Genomic DNA, 23223 nt, shown 5'->3' on the forward strand with positions numbered 1-23223 from the left:
AAAAAATAGATCAAAGTAAAAACCCTTGGAGCAGACCTTTTGCAGAGGGGACAGTCTTTGGTTCATGGAAATCATCCATTTCTGAGTTAGATCTTGAAGGTCAGATTTTCTTATGTGTATATCGAGATCATGTAATGTACTGATTCAAAGGTATTTTTTGAGCACCTGTGATGTGTCAGATGCCAAGGAACTTTAAATACCATTTATTGAATAGACAACAGGCTGCCCCCTGGTGTGAAAGTGGGTTGAGCTCTCTTGACTGGTATGTCGTATCCTGGTTTCTGTGCTGGAATCTTCCTCCTGACAACTCCACAGCCCTGCATTCACCTGAGACCTGTGGCACGTACCACGGCAGTTTGCAGGGCAAGACAGGGGCCACAGAAAGGGAAATAGGTGTCACTCAGCACTTGGCTGATAATGGCTCACTGGTATGGTCATTCGCAATGTTGGCTTCTCGTTCTTTGGCTGGTTAGTACAATTGCCAGTGAGATCTCATCAATCCCTGCTCAACCAGCGGCTTTCCTCTTTATTCTCCAGTATTCAGGAGCAAGACAAGAGGCTTCAGGCTCTGTGGAATGCTTGTGAAAAGTTGCCCAAGGCCAATCACAACAACATCCGGTAAGTGGACGGATCCTAGAGACCCGGGGTCAGGGTTATTTAAGCCGCACACACACAGTTTCCTGGCAAAAGGTCGTGGTAACTGGCATGCGCGGCATTTTAGGGGGCACCGATCTTGGTTAACACACATGGTCTCCTTTGAGCCTCAGACGACCCTGCGAGGTTGTTAATTACTATATTGCCAAGGACAGAATGGAAAGCACTATGTGACTCTGGAAAACCATTGGCTAATTCAGTTGAGTTCTCAGATGTGTAAGAAGCAAAGATAAATGCAAGGTATTTTTTAAGATATTGTGGGTTTATCTTTTTAAGGTTTTTTTTTATTCATTTGAGAACGAGCACATGAGTCGGGGGGGAGGCTCAAAGGGAGAGGGAGAAGGAGACCTCCCCCTGAGCGGGGAGCCTGATGTGAGGCTCGATCCCAGGTCCCCGGCAGGCAGACGCCCAACCAACGGAGCCAGTCCGGCTCCCCGATATTGTGGGTTTATTGTAAAGATAAGTGTTCAGGCACAGCTGGGAGAGGCTGAGCAAGGCTGGAGCTGCTTGGCGGAAGTGTCCTTGAGCTCGTCTACAGGGAGAAGGAGCCAGAAGAGTACCCTCTCGTGCTCCACCGTTCACCGCCTCTGGCCCACACATCTCTCTCTCTCTCTCTCTCTCACTTTTCTTCCTTCACCCACCCCTGGATTTTACTTCCCGCTCCTCTACAGATCTTTTCTGCACCTTCACACTCTCGGCTTCCTCCTCCCTTCAGCTTGCCAGCACCACTCCTAGCCCTGCCGCCTCCCCTCCGTGCTTCCCTACACGCAGACTCCCAGCTTCAGCCCCTGTTGCCATCTGCCCGAGTATTTCTGCTCCCCCGTTCAAAATTCTAGCAGCCGACGGGATGGTGGGCCCTTGAGAAATTAAACATAGAATTACCATCCGATCCGGCCACGCCACTTCTGGGTATATATAGACCCAGGAGATGGGAAAGCAGGGACTTGATACTTGTACGCTCCTGTGTGTGACACAATCAGTCGTAATAGCCGAGAGGTGAAAACAGCCCAAACGGCCATCACTGGGCGAGTAAACAAAATATATATATGACGCAATACTCAAGGACATGGTGCTAAATGAAAGAAGCCAGACCCAGAAGGGCAGATACTGTATGATTCCACGTCCGTGTGGTACCTGGAGTTGGCACATTCACAGAGACAGAAGGGGTGAGGGAGCAGGGGCTGGGGGAGGGGAGCACGGGTTGGGAGGAGAGTGTTTGATTTGTATAGAGAGTCTGTTCTGGAAGCTGAAAAGGATCTGGAGATGGATGGCAGTGATGGTTCCTTACAGTGTGAACGTCCTTCGTGCTGCTGACTTTAATGCTGCCATCCACTTAAGCGTGATTAAAGTAGTAATTTTTATGTATGTTTTGCAATTTAAAAAAATTCCCAAGAGCGATTTAACGTACGGCTTCCTCAGGAGTTCCTTGAGCTGTAATTCACATAACATCGTGTCCTTTTAAAGTGCGCGATGTAGTGGTCGTATGTGTGTAGGGTTGCATGACTGTCATCACTGACTTTAGATCACTTTCCTCACCACACAAAGTAACGCTGTTCCCGTTAGCAGTCACTCCCCCATCCCGGCCCCTGGCAGACACGAATCTACCTTTTCCATCTCTGCAAATTTGTCCCTGCTGAACGTTTCACCCGGGTGGACTCCTACAACATGTGGTCTTTTATGTCTGGCTTATTTCACTTAGGATGATGTCCTCAAGCTTCATCCATGCGGGAGCATGGGTCAATATCTTGTTTCTTTCCGTGGGTGAATAGTATTCCATTGTATGGCCAAACCATGTTTTATTTATCCTTTCCTGCTTTGTGGGCATTTTTGGATGGTCTGCACTTTCTGCCTGGCTTGCATAACACTGCTGTGATAAACATTTGTGTGCAAGTTTGTGTGGGGGCAAATTCCTCTTGGGTAGGTCTCTGGGAGTGAATTGTTGGCTCATGTGCTGAATCTATGTTTAGCTTTTTTTTCCATTAGCTCTCAAAGCCCCACGGAGGTTAATCCCGGGGGGACACCACCCCTAGCTTATAGAGCTTCCTGCTGATGACACCTGCACACTTCATTCCTCATGTCTGCACCCAGGGAGGGTAGCAGGTGACTGAGGTTTGAAAAGAAGGAGGGGCTTCGGTCGCTAGACACTGAGAAGGAAAGATGGGGAATTTCTCTGGCCAGGGTTCACTGATACAGATGTTGACATGTAGCAGAATGAGATCAGAGTATGTTTTTCAAGCATTCTCATGGCTTGGCACGTTACTCGTCTTCGTTGTAATGCGGGATGTATGCGTCTCTTCGTCCGCAAGATAGGCTGCAGTGAGAGAAATTTTTGCCCTCTGCTGGTGAAACGTCACTGGGGTTGAGCCCAAGTCAAACCTGGTGCTTCTGTCTTCCTTTCAGATACTTGATCAAATTTTTATCCAAGCTATCAGAATATCAAGATGTGAACAAGATGACTCCCAGTAACATGGCAATTGTGTTAGGACCCAACCTCTTGTGGCCGCAAGCGGAAGGGTGAGTGCACAGGGAGGAACTTGCATGGGGTAGCATATGGGCAGGACAGCCAGGGCCCCAGATAAACGGTAGGCCTCTTTTATTTGTCAAGTCCTATTTTTCTCTTGGCCTGCTCATGTTTTAGGTGCAAGAGAAGACCCAGAATTCTACAGATCTTTCTCATTTTTTTTTTTTTAAAGATTTTATTTATTTATTTGACAGAGAGAGAAATCACAAGTAGGCAGAGAGTCAGGCAGAGAGAGAGAGAGAAGCAGGCTCCCGCTGAGCAAAGAGCCCGATGCGGGGCTCGATCCCAGGACACCGAGATCATGACCTGAGCCGAAGGCAGCGGCTTAATCCACTGAGCCACCCAGGCGCCCCAGATCTTTCTCATTGATAGTCAGAGCTGCAGGCCTGCAGCGAGGGTCTTCTCTGAGCTAATCTAAGTCCGCAGTGGGCCAGGCAAGTTCCTCCCGGGCCTTCCTGATGGTCCATGAAGAGCAGACGTCCCAGAATCTGGACGCCAGGGACGGAGGGCCGTCCCGAAAGGGAGAACAGTTGGAAAGCGGATGAGTCTGGCAGTTGTGAGAATCACACCTCACAATGAAAGCTGCCTAATACTTGGTGATTTGGGTGATTCCATGTATATTACTCATTTACATATCTCCTTAAGGAGGCCTTCTCTGGCTACCCCATTCTGTAGAAGAGAGAGAGAGGTTCAGAAAGGTGAAGTGTCCCTCTGAAGGAAAAGCATACTCTTAGCCCTAGGTCGGAAGGCTTAAGGTCAGGGGCCGTTCCTGGGCTGTGAGGCCAGGCGTGCCTCTCCGCTGCCTCTGCTGGTAACCTGGTCCTGCCCTCTCTCTGCTCTGTGCTCGCAGGAACATCACAGAGATGATGACGACGGTTTCACTGCAGATTGTTGGGATCATCGAGCCCATCATCCAGCATGCAGACTGGTTCTTCCCTGGGGGTATGTGGTGGCATCGAGATCCAGGGGTGGGAGAGTCGGGGAAAGAATAAGAGTATTACTGGGAGTTCAGAACTTTGCAATCAAAGGCGTTTATAATTAATCTTCCTGCACATCTGCATGAGTCATGGTAGCTTCTTACCGTCTAATACCTGACTGAGCGACATTCTGGCCACAGGATGGACACTGCTTGCACTAACCATGTTTGTGGATTTTACTGGTCTAAGATACACACCGTGGTGTCTTCAAATCTACAGATCGTGAAATGTTGGAGCAGAAAGGAAAGAGAGCTTGCCTGCTCTCAGAGACACCACATAAACCTGAGATGGGTGTGGTGGGAGGATGAAATGTTAACCGTTCTGAGCCCTGTCCATCAGAGGTAATCAGTCAGAGCTGATCTAACAGGGAGGAAGATGCATCTTCTTTCCTTGGTTCAGGTGTTTTGACCATGAACGCTCTTCACTTTTAATGTCCTAAGAGTTCTGTTGTTGACACAGCTGGGTGAGGGTGGGAGATCAGGATAAAGAAGTAAAGGAAGTAGGAGTGTAAGGCGTAATTCTGAGAGTTTGCACGTGAGCAGACTCATTTGCCATTGCAGGTGCATAGGTTGTGGCCAGGAGGGAAAGGGATACTTCCGAGTGTCACTTGACAGCCAACAGTCATAGTGACCTTGGTGAAATCTCTAGTTTCCAGTCCTTTTTAACGTTTTCTTTTTGGTTTTCCAGAAAGGTAATGTCATCACCTATAAATAATATTGCCTCTTATTTAATTTTCTTGTCTTACTCCATTGGCCAGCACTTCTCCAATAGTGTTAAATAACAGTGGTGGGAGTGGGTCTTGCCCTTTTTCCTGATTTGATTAAGACTGTTCTGCCTTTTTCAGAAAGTACCCACCTGTTCCTCTTTACCTAATTTTTTTTAATCATAAAAAGAAATTGTTTTATTTAATATTAATGCTATTAATGTGATAGGTGAGCACTGGTGTTCACCTGCTAATATGATGAATTATATTAGGATGAATTCGTATTAACAGGTGACCTAATCTTGAACCACAGGACACCATTTTCTACAGGTAAAGTGTAGAGGACAGGCCACACGTGGTCATCTCTCTCCTGGCCAGGAAGGGTGTGGCCAATAAATCGCATACACCCATTCTCTCTTCCCTGCAGAGATAGAGTTCAACATCACGGGGAATTACGGGAGTCCCGTACACGTGAACCACAACGCCAACTACAGCTCAATGCCCTCCCCAGACATGGACCCCGCGGACCGGCGCCAGCCCGAGCAGGCCCGCCGGCCCCTCAGTGTCGCCACGGATAATATGATGCTGGAGTTTTACAAAAAGGATGGGTATGAACCAGTGTCCCTTTGTCAGCGTTGGGGGGGCAGAGGGGGGAGAGGTGAGGGGTTATCTCCAGCCCGGATTGCCGGGATTAGGCTGCACTCTCTGCAGTGGTATAGGCGATTTGTAGCAAATAAGCTGTCGCCTCCTCCTCTGTGTTTGCTCTGGACTGTTGTGACTGAGTCCCTTAGCTTGCTTCCCTGGCTCTAGGGGCAGAGGTAAGTGCAGCCTTCTGAGCTGATGGCTGTGATCCATACTGATTACTTTTCATTGCAAGGAAAAAAAAAAAAAAAGTTGACCAACAAAGGGAATTTAAAGAAATAGGTGAATACTTTATTTTCACTCCAAATGTATGAACATGTGTCAGTTGTCAAATCCCACATGGTTTTCACCGATGATGGCCCTGCTCCTTCCCGTTCTTGAGCAACGCTCGGGCGTAAGCCTATCCTCGAACCGTAGCTGAATGTTTTATCTTCAGAACTTGTCAGGTTCAGTCTCCCTGAAACAGAGAGCAGACCTAACCTTGAAGCAAGAATGTAAAATTCCTGTAAGTGTTTAAGACTTCTGCTCATCTCCTATGACTGATACCCGCAGTCCCTATGATGTAGGCGCCACGAGACTCATAAAGGCATTCAACCTAATTTGCGTGGGAACGACCCTCTCGACACTCCTGTTCACATCCGCTTACAGGACGTGTAACTGTGTACTGTGAGTCCTGAAACAAACAACACGGGCATCAACAGATTTTGTAACGAGCACAGCGGATTGGTGGGGAGCACCTGCCAGGGCAGCCAAAGTGTGTGCATCGACAGCGCCCCATAAGCTCAGTGCGTCAGCCGCTGCGTCTTGCAGAAGGAAGCAGCATTGCACTGTTTGCTCCAGCAGGTCCATGGTGTAAAGAATTAAAAATCGCTGCTGGGATACAGAATTCAGCGGCTGCTCTTTCAAAATGGACCAGGACCAGAAAGCCCTGAATGGGAATAACAGATTCGGAGAGCTGCCTTCTGCCTCCCTGACCTGTCTCAAGGCAGCCAGAAAGATTGGCTTGCTTATAAGGTGTATGGCCTGAAGAGCCTCAGAGGGGAGGTTGAAAACCAAGAATTGTAGGGATGCATCTTAACTGTTCACCTTCTTGATTTCTGAGTGGAGGTTGGCATCGGGGACCTGGACCTGTGTCCTAGGATGATGGATCCCCGCTTGTCTCCTTACTCTGCGGAGACCCTTGGTGTGGGGGTTAGGGGGGCTCTGTGCTGTTGATTATGCTCCAGCTAATGAGGAAAGAAACACTAGAAATTCCTAGATGTCAGAGAGAATAGGGGGAAATTCCTTCAATCTTTTTTTGAAGATTGATTTATTAGAGACTGGGGGCAGGAGCAGAGGGAGAGAGAATCCCAAAGCAGACTCCCCACTGAGTACAGAGTTCTAGGACGGCGGGGCTGGATCCCAGGACCCTCCCTGAGATCATGACCTGAGCCGAAATCAAGAGTCAGACGCTTAACCGACTGAGCCACCCCAGCGCCCCCTCCTTAAGTTTTTAAAAAGGAGCATGCTTTGAGTCTGATCTTTGCATGGTGAGAGAGAGATCCAGAAAGAGAGAGGAGCGCATATTAGCAAGTCCCTCGGATTTTGTTTTTAATCTCAGTTTAAGCAGCTCTGTTCCTTTGAGAAATATGTCTAGCTGAGAAGATACCCCGGAGGATGAATTCTGGTCCCAGCTGGGTTTTGGAGAACCGCTTTGGCCCTAGTGTTTCTGCACCTGAGGTGTGCTGCTCTGTCCTTTTCCTGCCAGACCCTATCAGATACCCAGCACCCCATGAAAAGCAATCCGGTTGCCACCTATGGGACAGTTACTGCTGCGGAATCTTGGGGCAGTCCAGTCTGCTGACTCCCCAGAGTTCGCAGGCAGAGGCAAAAAACTTGAATGATGATATTTTTTTTTTTAAGTGGGCTCCATGCTGGGCGTGGAGACCGATGCGGGACTTGAACTCACAATCCTGAGATCAAGACCTGGGCTGAGATCAAGAGTCGGACGCTTAAAAGACTGAGCCACACAGGTGCCCCTTGAATGGTGATTTGTTAAGCAGTTGCCACCTCTCTCTGTCATTCAAGAACTTTGCAAATAATTTGCCCGTTCCATACACTGTTCTGTTTTAAAGCCAGAACCGCCACCATCTACTTGAAGAGCATACGGGCTGCGCTGCAAGAATTGCTCTTGCAAGCTAAGTGGATATAGTTTATGTATCTTAAAACCTGCATTAAACGTTAAATGACGTGGAGGGCTTAAATGGTGTAAGGGCACCCTTGCTCCATTGTCTGGGGCACTGGCCTGGGTGCTTTAAGGTACAGTGAGTTTGCAGATGATCAATTTCTAACCAGCTTTCCCAGAAACAGAAACCTACAGTTGGAAGTGTTCTCAGGGGAGAAGACAGCCATTTGCACCAGCGGAAGGCCCTTGTGCTATTTTTGCAATAGTAAGGGAATTCTCCGCATTTATCCCATTTCGGAGCTCTTAAGATCTATGAGACACATTGTAAAGTCTTCAGACTACCCTCTTGAAACACTGACAAATTAAAGCCCACTATGAAAGCATTTTGGTCAAGTTAAAAAAAAAAAATTGTACATCGTTTTCCTGGTGATGGCTTTTATATCCTAGATCTCATACAAAGTGGTTCACTCCCTGCCCCCGCTCCAGGCTTTGTCCTGCTGCTTTTGATTAAGGATGACTCAGGAAATGGAGTTTCTTGAGCAAGACCTAGAGGCAGATTTTAGAGCTCACATTCACCTTTCTCATTACTGTGATTGACAGAATAATGCCTCCCTCCCAAAGCTAGCAGCAGGTCCTAAACCTTGGAACCTATAACTATTACCTTATTTGGGAAAAGGGTCTTTCCAGATGTGATTAAAAGAAGGACCATAAACTAAGGGGACCACTTTGGATTACTGGAGAGGCCCCTAATTGCAATCTCATATATTATAAAATTCAGACAGAGATTTGATATACACATGCAGAGAAGGCAAAATGTGAAGGCAGAACAGAGAGATTTAAGAATGTGGATGTGACTGCATGCCAAGGAACGGAAGCCACCAGAGGCCGGAAGAGGCAAGAGACAGTTTCTCTCCTGGAGCCCCTGGAGGGAGCACAGCCCTCCTGCCATCTTGATTTCAGCTAATTGCTGCTGATTTTGGCCTTCTGGCCTCCAGAATGGGAAGGAAATAGATTTCTGTCATTTACCAACTTTGTGGTGCTTGTTACAGCAGCCGCGGGACCTGATACCTCCCTCCATATGCCAGGAGCCTTGTGGTGAAAATGGCAGCAGGTGCTTGGTCCTTCTCCCCCCTGAGGGTCAAAATCTAACCGCACTCCCTTGGACTCAGGCTGGCCTCAGCGACTGACTGATCTACCGGAACGTGACAGAAGTGACGTGCTAGGACTTTGGAAGCTGGGTCAGACAGAGCCTTGTTGATTATGCGTGCGTCTCTTGAATACTCACTCTTGGAACACAGTTACCTTGCTGCGTGGGAACCCAGGCAGCCTCTCGGAGACAAGTTAAAGTCACCGGCTTTCACCCCCAGCTGAGCACCGAGCTGACGGCCAGCACCCACTTACCAGCTTTGGGAGGGAATGGTCTCAGAGCCTTCCTCGCCAAGCCGAAGCTTCTCAGCTAATGCTGTGTTTGGTACACAGCTGTGCCTGCCAGACTCTGCCAAGAGTCTGGATTTGTGACCCAGATAAATAATCTGCTTCGTTTCAAGGGTGACTCGTTATGCAACAAAAGGTAGAACAAGCTTTTTTAAAAAAAGGCTGCCGTCTGGTGGCCCCAACCCCATTCTTCAAGGCTGCCTTAATTGGCCTGGGCTAGGATTCAGACACTGGTACTTTTTAAGTGTCCTGGCTGATTCTCATGTGTCTCTGGGGTCGGGAAGCACTGAATCACAGAAACATTTTGCCAATCTGAATTTGGCAGTGATACAATTTTTTTTAAAAAAATTTTCAGAACTTTCCTTCTGTGGCCCTTGGATGTTGGTGTGAGATATGGGCTGTCCTGACTGTGCCAACACTCTGAACCACAAAGTATTGATTAGTTCCCACCCCGTGCTCTTACACTCTGCGTGAGCTCTGACTTGGAAATTTGAGGGTACAGGTTACTATATATTTTTCATACCTTGTTTGTATTGGCTTTTTGTTTTGTTTTATAAAATAGCGACATCTATTTCATGGATTCTTTGTCCCAAATAATACATGAAAATAACCTTGCAGATCCTTTTTATTTTTCTGACAACGGCAGAATGCCGTCCCTGGACCCATCAAATATTTTTTTTTTTTTTGTGCAAGCCCTTTTGCCTTCTGAAGAGTTGGACAAGATGTCTGCACTCTCTTGCCCATCCACCAGGAAGGACCCATAGTCCCTAAGCATTTGTCTGATGCCTCCCATTGGCCATGTCCCCGGCCTGGTCTCAAGAAACTCAGCTGGGATGGTTGAGAGGGCTGCACTTAGAGGCACGAAGAGAAATTATGTGACTGATGGACTGTCCTTCCTCGTTCACATCTTCCCGATGGCTCTGATCCTCCCCCTTTCTACTCCTCTCTGTCTCCACTCCCTGCCCGCTGCCAGCTGTAGACTTCAGAGACCCTACTGGGACCACCACTGCCCATCCCATAGACACCAGTCTCCCTGCTGCCTGTTTGCTGCCTTCTCGCTCCAGCCCATGCTCTCCACTCTCCCCCTGCTGGCTGACATCCATGCCACCATGCCAGCTCAGTCCTAGCCTCTGGAGTCCCAGCAGGATGGCATCTGCCCAAAGAAATCCCAGTGGCCTTGGCTTTTTATAATCAGAAGACCAATGCTCAGTCCTCTTTCAAGTCTCCAAACCTGACATGCCTGCCGCCATTTTGTTTGTCGCACAGCTGTCTGGTCCTCTGAGACCCACTTGACTGCAACCCCAAAATCTATGGGGATCTTTACACCAGAGCCACCGGTCTGCCCTAGAGCTCAGTTTGCTGTGTCGCACGTACTTTGCCTGTGCTGGACACCTGCTCTGCAATGGGTCTTGTCCCACCCATCTGGACCTCCATCTCGATGTCCAGCACTTTGGAACAGGGCCTTTAATTGAGAAGGTCCCAAAGCGATGTGAAAGGGGCTCTGTGTACAACTAGTTGCACTGTTGGTCATGTTGGGTTGGGAGGGGATGGAAACCTGGGGTCTGATGGGCTCGGAAAACTCGATTCAGCACACAGAAACCAGTTCACGTAGTGTATGACTTCTTAGTCTTTAACATGTCATCACGGTCACAAATCCTTGTAAGGTGGCTGTGGCATGCTTCCTTTCCCAGATCTATTAAATCAGAAAGCCCGTGGTCACCTGACAACCAGAACTAGGGTTCCAAAGGCCTGTAATTGCGGATATTAGGGTGCTCTGCTGAGCCTGCGGAGGAGGATGGGCAGCACACAGAGACTGTGACCCCGAAAGGCATGTCGCCGTGGACACCTGGTTGCAACAATTTTATTTCAGATAGAGCCTCAGGCTGTGTGAAGACGAGCTTACCTAGAAAGTCATCTGGGTTACTGGGAAATTTGACTCCTCTTTTGGGTTTGCATTGACCAAATGGACCTTGTTAGAGGTATATTCTCGGCCCAGGGCCCCAGCTCGGCTTCCGCATCACCAGGATTGACACATTTGTGGGTGCTGAGATCAAGTCTGCGAAATGTGGCCAGCCTTTATTCATACTGGGGAGGTGAAGAAGCTTTGTTGTTATGTATTTAAGAAAGGAATTATTTATCCCCAGAGGAACTGGAAATTACTTGATTCTGGCCTTTCCTGAGTGAGTGTAGCCAGCGCTAAGTCTTAGGATTTTTAGGTTTCCTGTCCCTCACCATCTGGGGACCCCGCAAACCCCAGCCACTGCTTCCTGGCTCCCAAGTTTATCTTAAACATTCCCTGAACTTACAAGTCTTCAGTGGATGCTTGGAGACCTTCCCCAATTCCCCAGGCTCCTGGCTGTCTGATGGCAGATGCATTTCTTTTCTCCTCTATCCTGGCTGGCCTTTGCCAAATGTAACTGCTTTTTGGAACAGCCATCAGAACGTTCCAGATCTCTCTAGACTTGAGTTCTTCAAAACAGTATATCAGTTAGTACCTCTGGCTAGGATTATTCCTGACCAGGATTCAAAGGCAGCGTGGCAGATGTCTGTCCTACAGAGGGGAGAAAAGGAAAAATCACCTGCCTAATGCTTGGCGATCCATTCCTGAGAAGGGTTCACAGTAAACTTCTGCTCTGGGAAAAATGCACTCTTTATGTAGCTGCCTGATCTTCCATCTTCCAGATTCGGGCTTCTGCCCTTCCTCCCTCCCTCCTCCCACCAGCGCACTCCTTTGTCTCTTAATTTTTAAGGTTCTGGATCTTAATGCTTTCCCCATGTGGCCTGCCAGGTTACACATGCTGCAGTAAGAGCAAGGCTTCATTTTCCTACATCAGGGGAGACGTTTCTAGGTCTGACCTTTCTAGCCCCTTGTCTGCGCACCTTGTGGGAGAAGAACCCCCCCCCCCCAATGTGAAAGAGCCCTGTTATGAACATGCAAAGGATGAACTTAGGGTTTGGGCTCTCTTCCAAGTTCAATTCTGGCCACTTGACCTTGGGAAGTGACCCTCTGAATGCCTCCATTTCTTTAACTGCAAAACGAGTAACTAATGGCCTTGTTCTGTCCATTCAATAAAATTCTACTTAGGAAGCATTCAGAACAATGCTGTGGGATACCTCAGCTGTTTCGAGTACAGGGACTAGGTTTTTGAGTGACATTATGTCATTTTTAAGATCGCGACGTGGCTGGGCCTGCTTCTCCAGGAGGTACTCTGCCCGACCCCCTCATGGGCAGTCAGGCCAATTCAAGCACAAAATACACCAAAGTCAGCACGGACTGGCCGAGGACGTGGACAGTTTCAGGAGGCTCCTTGGGACGTGGGAGGCCTTCCTGTAGGACGGAGGGTGGCCGCTGTTTCTGCCTGACTCCTGCTCCCCGCCACAAGTTTTATTTCCCAAAGAACCTTTCAATCAAGATGAGACCCTTCCGGTTCTTCCCTTCTTTCCTGCCCAGTTTCCCTGGGCTGGGTGGTGAGACTGAAAGAAAGAAGAGGGTCTCCTCTCTATTTTTCTTCCTTACACCTAGAATTCTCCAGATGCTTTCCTCTCCTCTGAAACCCACACTGGCCCATCTCACCAGATTCCTGGAAGACCCAGGAAACTTTATTCCTTGTTTGTTTCCCTTACTTCTATCAGAGAACTGCCTCCTCCCCAGATCTTTGGAGTTTCATTAGGAAGGGATGTCAGTTTCGTGGCAGATCCTATAAAGCTGGGTGGTGTGACCCAGATGGGGTGTTTCCCAGAGTCTCCATCTCCCGCTGCCCTGATTGCACCTGCGCTTCTGTCCCCCTTCTGTCAGCTTGTTGTAGGCTTAGGTTCACTGTCTGTCTTTGTCCATGAGGATTAAAAAAAAAAAAATCTGCTTGTCGCCTACAAGGACAAAGCATCATTGTCAAGGCTACCACTTGTTGGCTTCCTAGCAGGTGCTCAGTAATTCATTCATACTGTTTTCCTCGTTCTTTACAACCCTGAGGTTGTACAGAGAACCATCAGAGGAAACTAGGTGTTCGGTAACTCATCGCTGTCACACAGTAATGAGAAAATCTGGGATTCAGACCCCGAATCCCTCCTTCCAGAGGGTGGCGCTGCTCCCCGGAAGCATTGGGGTGAGCAGAACAGAGGACATCCAGCTCCAAGCCTTCATCTTCCCTCCACGAAGGTGCCCTGTGATTCTCTGTGTTCTCCAGCTAGTTGATCCCATAAAATGTCATTGGAAAAACTAGACGGACTTCTTTTGGGGCACACCCTCACCCATCACCATAGCCCCTTGAGTGGCCACTTGGCTTCCTCCCCCAGGTGAGGGTCTGAGGGCGTGCTAAAGGTACCATGCCCCTCAGTCACTGGAAATTACCTTCACAGCATTGCTGGAAGTGGGATGGGAGGTATTAGCCTCATTCTGTAGATGGAGAGAGAGCTCTGCCAAGTCAGTGTCTCAACTGGGTCTAGAGGCTTGGATGGTTCCAGAACTTATTCCCTGATACAGTCTGTTAGGAAAGGTACAGAGTGTGTTCTATGATGAGTTCCATACAGAGGAGGAGTTCAGCAGGACGGATTGTGCGTCAGTAGGAATTGTTATTGGGTCCATCCCCCTACCCCCCATGCACCTCAGTGATGAGTAGCTCAGAGCTCTGAATTCCCTGCCCCCCTTGGCTCTTTGACCCTAAAAGACAGGAGTGGGAGACAGGTGGATATCCCAGGGCCAATGCAGGCACTCCGCTCCTGCCTCCTTGCTCCCACCTCCCACAGGACCCAGAAAATGCTGTAGGAGAGGCTTGCCCTGAGGTCCCCTGTGGGATTCTGGAACATACTCCTGCCTCCTTATTAATTTCCAAACCCTTTGCTTCCTGGAGCTTCCCGGCCTCTGGCTTCTTGCTCTGCCCTGGGTTCATCTCTATAGGGGTCTGAAGACCAGTTCCTCTAAATTTTCTCCAGGAAGCAGTGGGCCATAGGAAATCTGTGCCATCCAGGCTGGCCTCAGTGACTTCTCATGGAGTCCATTGTGCTTGATTAATTACCCTTCCATTTCATCCCTCTCTTGGTAAACACAGTTTCTTTATTCTGGCTACTGTTGCTTCTTCCCAGGGAAACTTAGTATAACCTTTGGGTTGTATTCTCCTGTCTTAGAATAGCTTCTGCTCTGTGGCAGTGTGCCAAGCCTTTTTATAATTTTTGTCTTCGGGTTGGATATTATGTAGACATTCAGACATTTCAGTATTCCATTTATTTATACCAATTTTGTTTTCTGAAAGCGAATATGCGTTGAGTACCCTCCCCCCCCCCCGCCCAGGAGCACTGCCTTTGTGACTGATTCACTCTGTAAAGATTTGCATTGCTTTTCCAAAGGTCTGCGAATGTTTGGTGCACATGCACTAGGAAGGAGAGGTGCTGCCTCCCCTCAGAAATGAATTTCAGCAGGGAGAGTGGAGATTGCATATGGCACAGTAGTCCCTGTGTCAAAGCAGGAGCTTGTATTCAGCTCTTAGTTCTTGGTAGCTGAGTTTTGCTGCAGACTTCCTGGGCCTTGCTCAGTCCGTCCCCCATGCCCTAGCTGGTGCCTTCGCTTGGGAAACCAGAGCAGCAGGGAGTCTGGTGTCTGAACTTGCTGATGCTTGAAGATGCCGTTGGAAGTAGAAGGCACCCCCCAGGAACCCTGATCCTGGAGCCCACGGCCCCCCTGGTGCTTCCCTCCCCACCCCCAAATGGAAAGGTCTTCCTAAGTGAAAGAACATAGGATAAGGAAAATGGGGTGAGATTGACCTTGGCGCTTTTCATCCCACTAAATTCAGAAGCTCATAGTTGTGTCCCTTGCAGCTCCTTTTAAATGCAACCGGACTTTCCCCCCAAGTTTTGCCTGACCCCCGAGAGTGATTCTGGATGTCCTGTAGAAGGTGCTTATTTTTTGGTGGCGAGTCCTCAGATCCATGACGACTTGAGAACTAGTGGGTCTTGGAAAGAGATCCAGCCCCTGGAACTGCTCCCCAACCAAATCCCCAGGTGCCTCCTCAGAGCCGTACAGGGGAGGTGAGGAATAGTAACAATGGCAGGACATGAAAAGCATCAGGAGGCTGTCCCCTTCCCAGTGCCTGCTCAGCATTACTGCCATCTCTCTGCAGGCTGGACCCCACAGCTTGCTTCCTTAAAGTACCCAAATCCTACCCGCTATAGCCAGTCTCCAAATTTGAGTCTTTTTTCTTGGTTTGTTGAATCTCACTGCTGGTCTCTAAGGTAAATGTCCTTCTCAGAGTTTACAGTGCACAAGCCCTTTGCCTCTGATGGGTGAGGGTCAGAGTAAGCACCCCATCACCCCCATACCCACACCCCACTGTGCCTGTCTGTACACGGCAGACACAGGTGCTGGGAGGTTTCCCTCCTGCACGATTGTGTCTCCCTTAGTACTAGAAACGTCCAATCACCAGTCGGTGAGGATCTTGACTTCATACCATAGTACCAGTTAGCTTCTAGACCAGAGGAAAAAATGAATAACCTTTAAACCATGTAACTGGGAAGCCAGCAGATGGCTAGTTCTACCGACTTTTACTCTCCCTTAGGACACCGGCTCCCCCCACATCCCTACCCCTACACACACCAGTATCTGCTCTCGGCTTCTCTGTCCGTTCACATTGGAACAAAGGATAGGATCTTCTTCGCCCCTTCAAGCAGAAGAGCCCCTTCAAAGAGGCCAACTGAACTGAATCCGTTTCATAGCACAGCAAAAGCCTCACTCTCCGCCCCTGACCTTGACAAGACAACCCGTGTGTCCAAAGGAAGGCATAGTTTTTTTGACACTAATATCTGTATGTTTCTGTCCCTGCAGCCTTAGGAAAATCCAAAGGTACAGTATCCTCGGGTAGCTACGAGGCCACGTGAAATCTCTGAGAACAAGCCATGCCTTTATAGTGAGCTCTGCGAGAGGGTGAATGTGCCGTGTTTGGTTGCTTGGCCGACTTAGTGGAAGCAGGGTCTCCGTGGTTAAAACTGAATCGCAGCCCGGAGGGACCGTAGGCACGGTCAGCCCCTCACTTGCCGCATAGACCTGCGGGTGTGGCCTGCATAGACTGTAGCTCGGCCAGGGTCCCGGGGCTAGTGCAGGAGTCCTGACTTGGGCTTGTGTCCTAGACCCCAAGTGACAAACAGGAGGACAGATGTCTAGATGTTTCCTGCTGGTCAGTGCCACCTTCTAGTGCGATGCTGCCCCTGCCGCTCCCCTTCAACCCCCGCCCTGCCCATCTCCATCTCCCACTTGGGGGAGGGAATGAGCCCCAGAAAGGCTGCATTCTGCTCTGGAGCAAGCTTGGATTCCACACGCAGATCCTGAGGCCAGCTGGCTTTGGCAGAGGGTGGAAGCGGAGCTGCCAGGCGCGCCGGGGCTGCCGGTGTGCAGCGGGGCTCGGAGCAGCCCCGGGCAGGGCAGCGCCCCAGCCCAGCCTCGCTTCCCCGGCCCAGGAGGGTGCTAAGGCTGTGCTGCTGTTCTCCTGGCGGACGTGCTTGAATGTGTCCGCTGTGCGGGGGAGGGCGCCTGCTCCTGGGCACGCGTGGGTAAGCGGGTGTCTTTGTGTCCCTCGCCAGCATGGGCGTGAGGGTCATGGACACGTCCTGGGTGGCTCGAAGAGGCTCCTCGGCCGGCAGGAAGGCGTCCTGCGCCCCACCCACCATGCAGCCCCCCGCGCCGCCCGCCGAGCTTGCTGCGCCTCTGCCGTCGCCCCTCCCGGAGCAGCCCCTGGACGGCCCCGCAGCGCCCTCACTGTCGCCATCGGGCTTGGGCCTCCAGCCTGGGGCCGAGCGGACCAGGTAAGTGGAGCCAGGCCAGCCAAGGCACGTGCGGGGCGGGGGCGGGTTGGCTGCGCCCTCTCCGGGCCTCATGGATGCTGTCACCTCCCTGTTCCCGGGCCTTTGTGTTTGGCTTTCTGCATCCTGCTGGCACGCAGCGAGTGATTCCCAGCTCTCCCCCACCCCGGCTCGTCAGATGGAGCCCCGGCTTCCCGAGAATAGCATCCTGCGGCGGGTATGCAAGGTGGCAGCTCACGAAAGCCGTGAGAGCGCTAAGTTGCCAACTCCGGTCTCCCCTTCCTTTTCTGCCGTAATGACTTCCCGATTCTGAAATGTGGGGTTGAAGTTATTCTCCCTTTCTCTCCTCTCTACCTAAAGTAAAGGTAGAGGAGCCATTTCCCCATCTGCTTACCGGGGTGCAAATCAGGGAAGGAGTGGAGGTCATGTGGTCACTCTGGTGGGGCCTGGGCACCTGTGCGGTGTGATGCCCAGTTGTGTTTCCATTTGTTCCAGGGCAGAAGCGAGGGAGCTCCTGGTGCTCCTGGTTCAGTGAATGTTTATGGGGGATTGAGTCCATCCAGAGAGAAAATGCGGGACCTGTGCCCTTAAGGCAGTTCCCGTCCCCGTATGCGGAATCAGGGCACATGGCCATTCGGTCCCAGCAGAGAGAGTGTCATCTGGCCCCTTCTTGACAGGGGCATCCTGGAAGGGGGAAAGGCACAGGACTACTTCGCTGGGTGCTTCTGTTCTGAAACAGCTGAGAAGCTGGAAAGCTCTTTCAAATCAGAGGCCACTGTGCGTCTGTTAATGGGGATACAGCATTTCCCCCTGGGCGCCTGCTGAAGACCTTTTGGAGGCTTTGGGAAGCTGAACTTTTCATCCAATCTTTTCTCTTAAGATTGATTGATTTTAGAGAGAGAAAGCATAAGAGGGAGAGAGAGTCTTCAGCAGACTCCATGCTGAGTGTGGAGCCCGAAACAGGGCTCCTGCTCACGACCCTGAGATCACGACCTGAGTCCAAACCAAGAGTCGGATGCTTAATAGCGCCCCGTCACCCGATCTTTATCATACACGTCCACACAAATGCCAGCTTCCTACATGAAGGGACTGCAGGGTTTTTGTTATTGTTTTTGTTTTCCTTTAGTGAGTAGGAAGTATTTTCCCCATGAAATGGGGAAATGACAAAAAAAAAAAATGGGACAGTCAGCGTTCGGGAGTGGGCAGCTGGCAGTGGGTGTGCTTGGGCTGTTGTTGATGGCTCCAGCTCAGGGCTCGAGGACAAGGGCCCTGGTTCTGCACTCGCTGGGCTTCAGGTCCCCTCGAAAGAGGCAGGTGCGGGAGGGAACGTTCAGCAGAGATGTAGAGGACGATCTGTGGGCCAGGGAGGCTCCGAGGACGACCTGAACCAGTGGGAGAACTGCCGCGAGGGGTTGCTTCTTGCGCTCTTCTCGGCTTCGTCCTGATTTCCCATCCGAGGGCCGACTCTCAGTGCTCAATGCTATTTGGCCTATAAAAGCTATTTTTAGAAAACGCCCCTCCAAGATGGATTTCCCCGGTACTTCCAGAATCTCAAAGATGCGTGGTAACCCTGAGAGTCGCTCCTGGGCCCGGAGCACCACCCACGGGTTCAGAGTATTTGAGAGCTCATTGCCTTTGCTCATACTGGCCTTTTGTGGGGGGTACCCAGCTCTGAGACGTTCCCTTGGGTGCCCGTGTTCTTCTACCATTCTTCTTCTCTGCCCACATGGATTCTCCCCAGTACAAATGCATATTCCATTGTTTTGGGGTTTTGTTTTGTTTTGTTTTGTTTTCTATTTTCTGGACATTCACAGCCCAGTTGATGTTTCTTCCAGTTGCTGGATTCCTGTCTGCCCCCCTCCCCAGATGGCAGGCCTTCCCCTCCCTCTGACTTGCTCCCCAGGCCCGCCCCTGCCAGACCTGGTGGCTCTCCAGCCAGGCTTCGCCTCTGCCTCCTGCTCCCCTGCTTGGCATTGACTCTGCCCCCAAGCACTGCTTCCTGCCCCTTTGCACCCCAGCTCACTGTGTCATGGTCCCCAGAACTAACCTGTCCTTGAATGTGTCCTTACCAAGCTACCTCCATCTAGTGCTCCTTAGTAACTGCCCCCCCCCCACTGGGTCAGCTGCACCCATGCTGGGGTGGGGGGATGGGTCAGCAAGGTCAAGTAGGTAAATAGCAGTTTCTGTGGTTGGGGGAGCACATCAGGTGGGCAGGGAGGGCCAGCTGCTTGGTCCCTAGATTCCCCACAGGCAGAAGACCCTGGTATCCCATGAGAAGCTAGTTTTGTTGCTTGCTTGCTGTGGGCTTTCTTTTTAAGGTTTTAACTACCTGTTGATGGTGGCAGAGGTGGAGGGAAGAGTAGATTGATATTTAGCTGTAATAGCTGGTGCCTGGTGACTTTGAGCCTGAAAAAGAATGAATGGTTCCCCCCCCCCCCCCGCCAGGTTGTTTTTCATTAAACAGAGAAAGATGTCATTCTTCCAGCCCCTCATGATGAAATGGCTTCTGTGGCGGGGCGGGGGGCGGGGTGGTGGCGGATTACCCAGGTGTGGTTTGAAGTTCACCCTGAGAAGGAGAGAGTTTACCTCAGCCTTGAACTTGACGTTGCCTTGACGCCTTCACATGGGGGAAAGCCAGCTACACTTTGGATTTTGCTGTTCCAGCGCTGGTTCCCGCCTCCCAGTCCTGCTGGCCGTAACCCGCTGGGACGGGGTGGCAGATCTCTAGCTCTTTCATATTAGGGGGCCTCTAGATAAATTTAGGGAACAAATACGCTCTGCCTGTTTCCGTGGGAAAGAGGTAGCCATTGCGAAGGATTTAGGTCCTGAGCCCCATGCCTGATCCCCGGGGGGCAGGAGGGTCCAGGCAGTTGCTGACGAGGGTGACGAGGGTGACGGGTAGCTTTCATTCTGCTTCGCTAGGGGCTGCCTGGAGCATAAGTAAGTGGGAGAAAGAGTCCTTTGAGGGGCTCATGGCAGAGGGACCTCCGGAGCTCCATTAGGAACGTCTGCCAGGGGAGGGGCGTCGGGGGATGGTGGGGAGTGATGAGCTGGCCGTTTCTTTCCTGCCCCAGTTCTCTGGCTGGAGTAGGCTATCTGTGAATATGTGCTCTATCTTTAGGACAATGCCTGGCAGAGAGGCAGCTATGGAGGATGAATCCCCTTTGGGACATGGTGACCTGGGGTGTCCCTTTCTCAATTCAGAGGGCTCCAGAAGCCCTCCCTGCCATGGGCCCTGCGGGGGGGGCTGGGGGGAGCTGGGACTTGAATTGGCCATAAGTGAGAGCACAGTGAGGGGGCTGTGTTCACTGTCCCACTTGCTGGGACTGATACCCAGGCTGGGCCCACTGCTCGGGCTCGTTGTGTGGAGATCAGGGAAATCAGCTGAGAGCCGTGGCCCCACAACACAGAGTGGGGGCGCTCGTGGACTCCTGGCAAAGGGCAGAGGCGTGGAGAGGTAGGAGCAGAACACAGGTCCCCAGAGCCCAAGAAGGGACCGTCCCTTCTCCTGGAGCATTCCTGAAGGGCACGGGACAGACAGAGGATTGGCCCAGCATAGCTCGTGGGATCGCAACCCGCAGGGCTGTATGCTGTGTGTGCCTGAGTGTAGGGGTTTTCTTGTCTCGTGTGCTTCTGTTCCAGCACTGCGAAGAGCAAGGAGCTTTCTCCGGGATCCGGGCAGAAAGGAAGTCCAGGCTCCAGCCAGGGGACACCCGGTGCAGGGACGCAGCCAGGGCCACAAGCAGGCCCCAGCCCCAGCCAGCCGCCCCCAGACCAGAGCCCGCACACTCTCCGGAAAGGTACGTCACTGTGACCCTTTGCACAGGTCTCCGACTGGGGACAGTTGTCATGATGCCTGGACACTCCTTTCCCTCACTTAGCATGGACATTGAGAGATCGTGTGACTTCGTGAAAAATCTCTGGGCTGGGCATTAGAGCTTTGGGGAGTTAACCGACTCCAAGAGGGCCCACTTTGTCTTTTCCTCATGTCACTTGTTTGAACAGCAGGCTCAGTCGGCTCTGAGTCCCAGACACCGAGATTGCGTCCCAGACCCTGAGACCTCTCTGTATACAGCGTTGTCCACGTGTCTTTCACAGATCCTGCACCGGGTGTCCCCTGGCGGGCCCTACCACTGCCTCTTAAGATGCTCTCTGGGGTCTTTTGCAGGGGCCCTATGCCCCGAGCGGGGGCCTGGCATGGCTGCCTACCCCTGGGATTGTTTCTAGAAGGTGACACAGAGCAGGGAATTGTGATTGTTGCTACAGGAGTCCTGGCCTTCAGTGTTTCTGAAAGCCTGAGACTCTCTGCCCTGACCCGGGAGCCCCCCAACCCAGAATCTGCCACAGAACCCACCCTCAGAGGCCCAGTTTCTCTCTCTGAAATGACTCTCCCAGAGCTAGAGACATGCTCTGTGGTGACATTTCATAAACAGGGGGCTGCACAGACCATGCACTTAAACTTCTTTGTTTTCTCCTTACATTCTTCCTCAGCAAAGTCTCCAACTTAAAGTGGCACCTTATTAAACTTGTTCTCGGGTCAGGCCTTTCCAGCTTCCCAGTGTGGCTTTGGCCTCACTGAATATTCACGGAATAGGGTGGCTCGCCTTGTGCCCCTGAGCCTCTGCATCACGTCCCTGCTGGGCTCCCTGGCCCTGGGCTGCGGTGACAGGTGCCAGGTCCTTCCCTTTGGTCTCAGTTCCCTGTCACACCCTGCACAGCCTATGGGTCTGTTGCGAGCCCCTCCCATGTGCAGAGCCCTGTGCTGGGCCCTGAGAGTGCAGAGCAACAGGCAGAAAGGCAGACATGGGCACATGGTTCAAGGGAACCGTGGGGAGATGTGGGGACTCCCTCCAGACCCAGGAGCTGGGGCACCATGGTGGCATGGTACCTCAGCATCCCAGCGCCCTCGTCCAGCAGCAGCGGGTCGCCCGTGTGGTCAGACACACTTTCCTGTTCATCTTTGTGTACAAAAGCCTTTACGCCTCCCTCCAGCCCCGAGAGGTAGGGTGACGCCTAAGCCACAGTGTCCAATGGGGTCAGGCTTCTGGTTCCAGGCCCGTCAACCTGATGCTGCCGGTGGCAGGTCAGAAGGTAAGCAGGGAGTGCGGCCTGGAATGACCCCGGTCCCTCCCCCAGGGGGTGGTCGGCAGCTCCAGGTCCTCCTGTGAGAGGCACCCCTTTCTCTTCCACCTGCTGCCCCCACCGTGCCTGCTCAGCTGTTTTGTGTTTTTAAGGTTTCTCAGTCACACGTGTCTCCAGTTTTATGTCCTGGCCTAGTCCTGTCGCCACCAAGGAGGGCTAAATGTCCTCTCCAACATGGTGCCGTCCCCTGCTCCTCCCCTCCTCGGGCTCGTGCAGGAGAAGGCCTGTTGGAGCCCCCGTGCCTGGGGCCCCGCTGGCTGCCCTCCCAGTGAGTGAGCACCCCCCTCTGGGAGCTCCTGGAGCAGGGGCCGGGAGAGGCTGCCCCATCCTCGGATTAGATTGCTGAGAAGGGCTGGTAGAACGGGTCATGGTTCTGGAATGCTCTTCCAAGCCGATGCTGTGTAAGTGCCACAACCACGTGGAGAATCGGAGGTCCTTCCTCTCGTGGAGGGGGCTCTAGATAGACTGTCAGGGCACAGGCGGGGTGGTCAAGGCGAGGGAGGGAGCTGAAGCCACGCTGGAGAGACCGTGTCCTTGTCTTGTCCGTGCTGCCCACTGACAGAGCCTGGGGAGCTCGCGCCATCGTTAGAATAGACTTTGTTCCATGGGGCGGGGGAGCGGAGCTGGGAGAGAAGAGTGCCCGAGGCCTCCTTGAGCACCTAGAAGACAGATTCTTCTGGACTTGGTGCCGTGCACGGCAGCCCTCACTTAGTCATCCCATTTTAGTGATCGCCGTCTCTAAATGTTTGCCTGTGGACAGGATCATTCTTCCCTGTTCATTGTGAGTGAAGGGTGTAAAGTGTTTGCCATCATGTAGCACGATCAAGTAAACAGAGGCGGTGGGGGAAGACAGAATGAAGAGGGGGAGCCCGCAGTACATCTCTCTGCACAGTCCATGCCCAGAGGGCACGAGTCTTAAAGGAAAACTCGGGGCGGGCAGGTACCCAAGATTCAGAGGAGGGACGGGGTGGGTGGTTGGGGTGATGGAGAAGTCGCTGGGAAACTCGGTTGTCTGTGGCTCTCGCGGGATCCTGGAGCCAGCATGGGCATGGTCAGCCAAAAGTCAGTTTCCTGTCCTGCCACGCTCCAGTGTCGCCAAGTGAGCTCTAGTCGTCCCTCTTGGACCCTGTGTCACCGACTCCCCCTTCCTCCGTGTACCCTGATGCTGTGGGAAAGTGCAGAGAGGACACTGGGCAGCCGGCCG

The 23223-nt window shown here is 51.7% G+C and overlaps 1 protein-coding gene across 5 annotated transcripts in view; it reads left to right on the forward strand.

Annotated features, from left to right (window-relative positions):
* ARHGAP44 (Rho GTPase activating protein 44) overlaps nucleotides 1–23223 on the forward strand; it is a 164013-nt gene that overhangs the window by 134371 nt on the left and 6419 nt on the right. For 3 of the 5 annotated variants that reach the window (XM_082708461.1, XM_082708459.1, XM_082708457.1), the window contains exons 13-19: nucleotides 538–618; nucleotides 3055–3168; nucleotides 4026–4117; nucleotides 5283–5463; nucleotides 15907–15924; nucleotides 16659–16880; nucleotides 20520–20677. In XM_082708461.1, the coding sequence (XP_082564587.1) occupies nucleotides 538–618; nucleotides 3055–3168; nucleotides 4026–4117; nucleotides 5283–5463; nucleotides 15907–15924; nucleotides 16659–16880; nucleotides 20520–20677 (866 nt within the window). The remainder of the gene's footprint in view (nucleotides 1–537; nucleotides 619–3054; nucleotides 3169–4025; nucleotides 4118–5282; nucleotides 5464–15906; nucleotides 15925–16658; nucleotides 16881–20519; nucleotides 20678–23223) is intronic. The other 2 variants (XM_082708458.1, XM_082708460.1) reach the window with 2 other exon arrangements.

Source organism: Mustela nivalis, assembly GCF_964662115.1.
Source record: "Mustela nivalis genome assembly, chromosome: 17".
NCBI lineage: Eukaryota > Metazoa > Chordata > Mammalia > Carnivora > Mustelidae > Mustela > Mustela nivalis.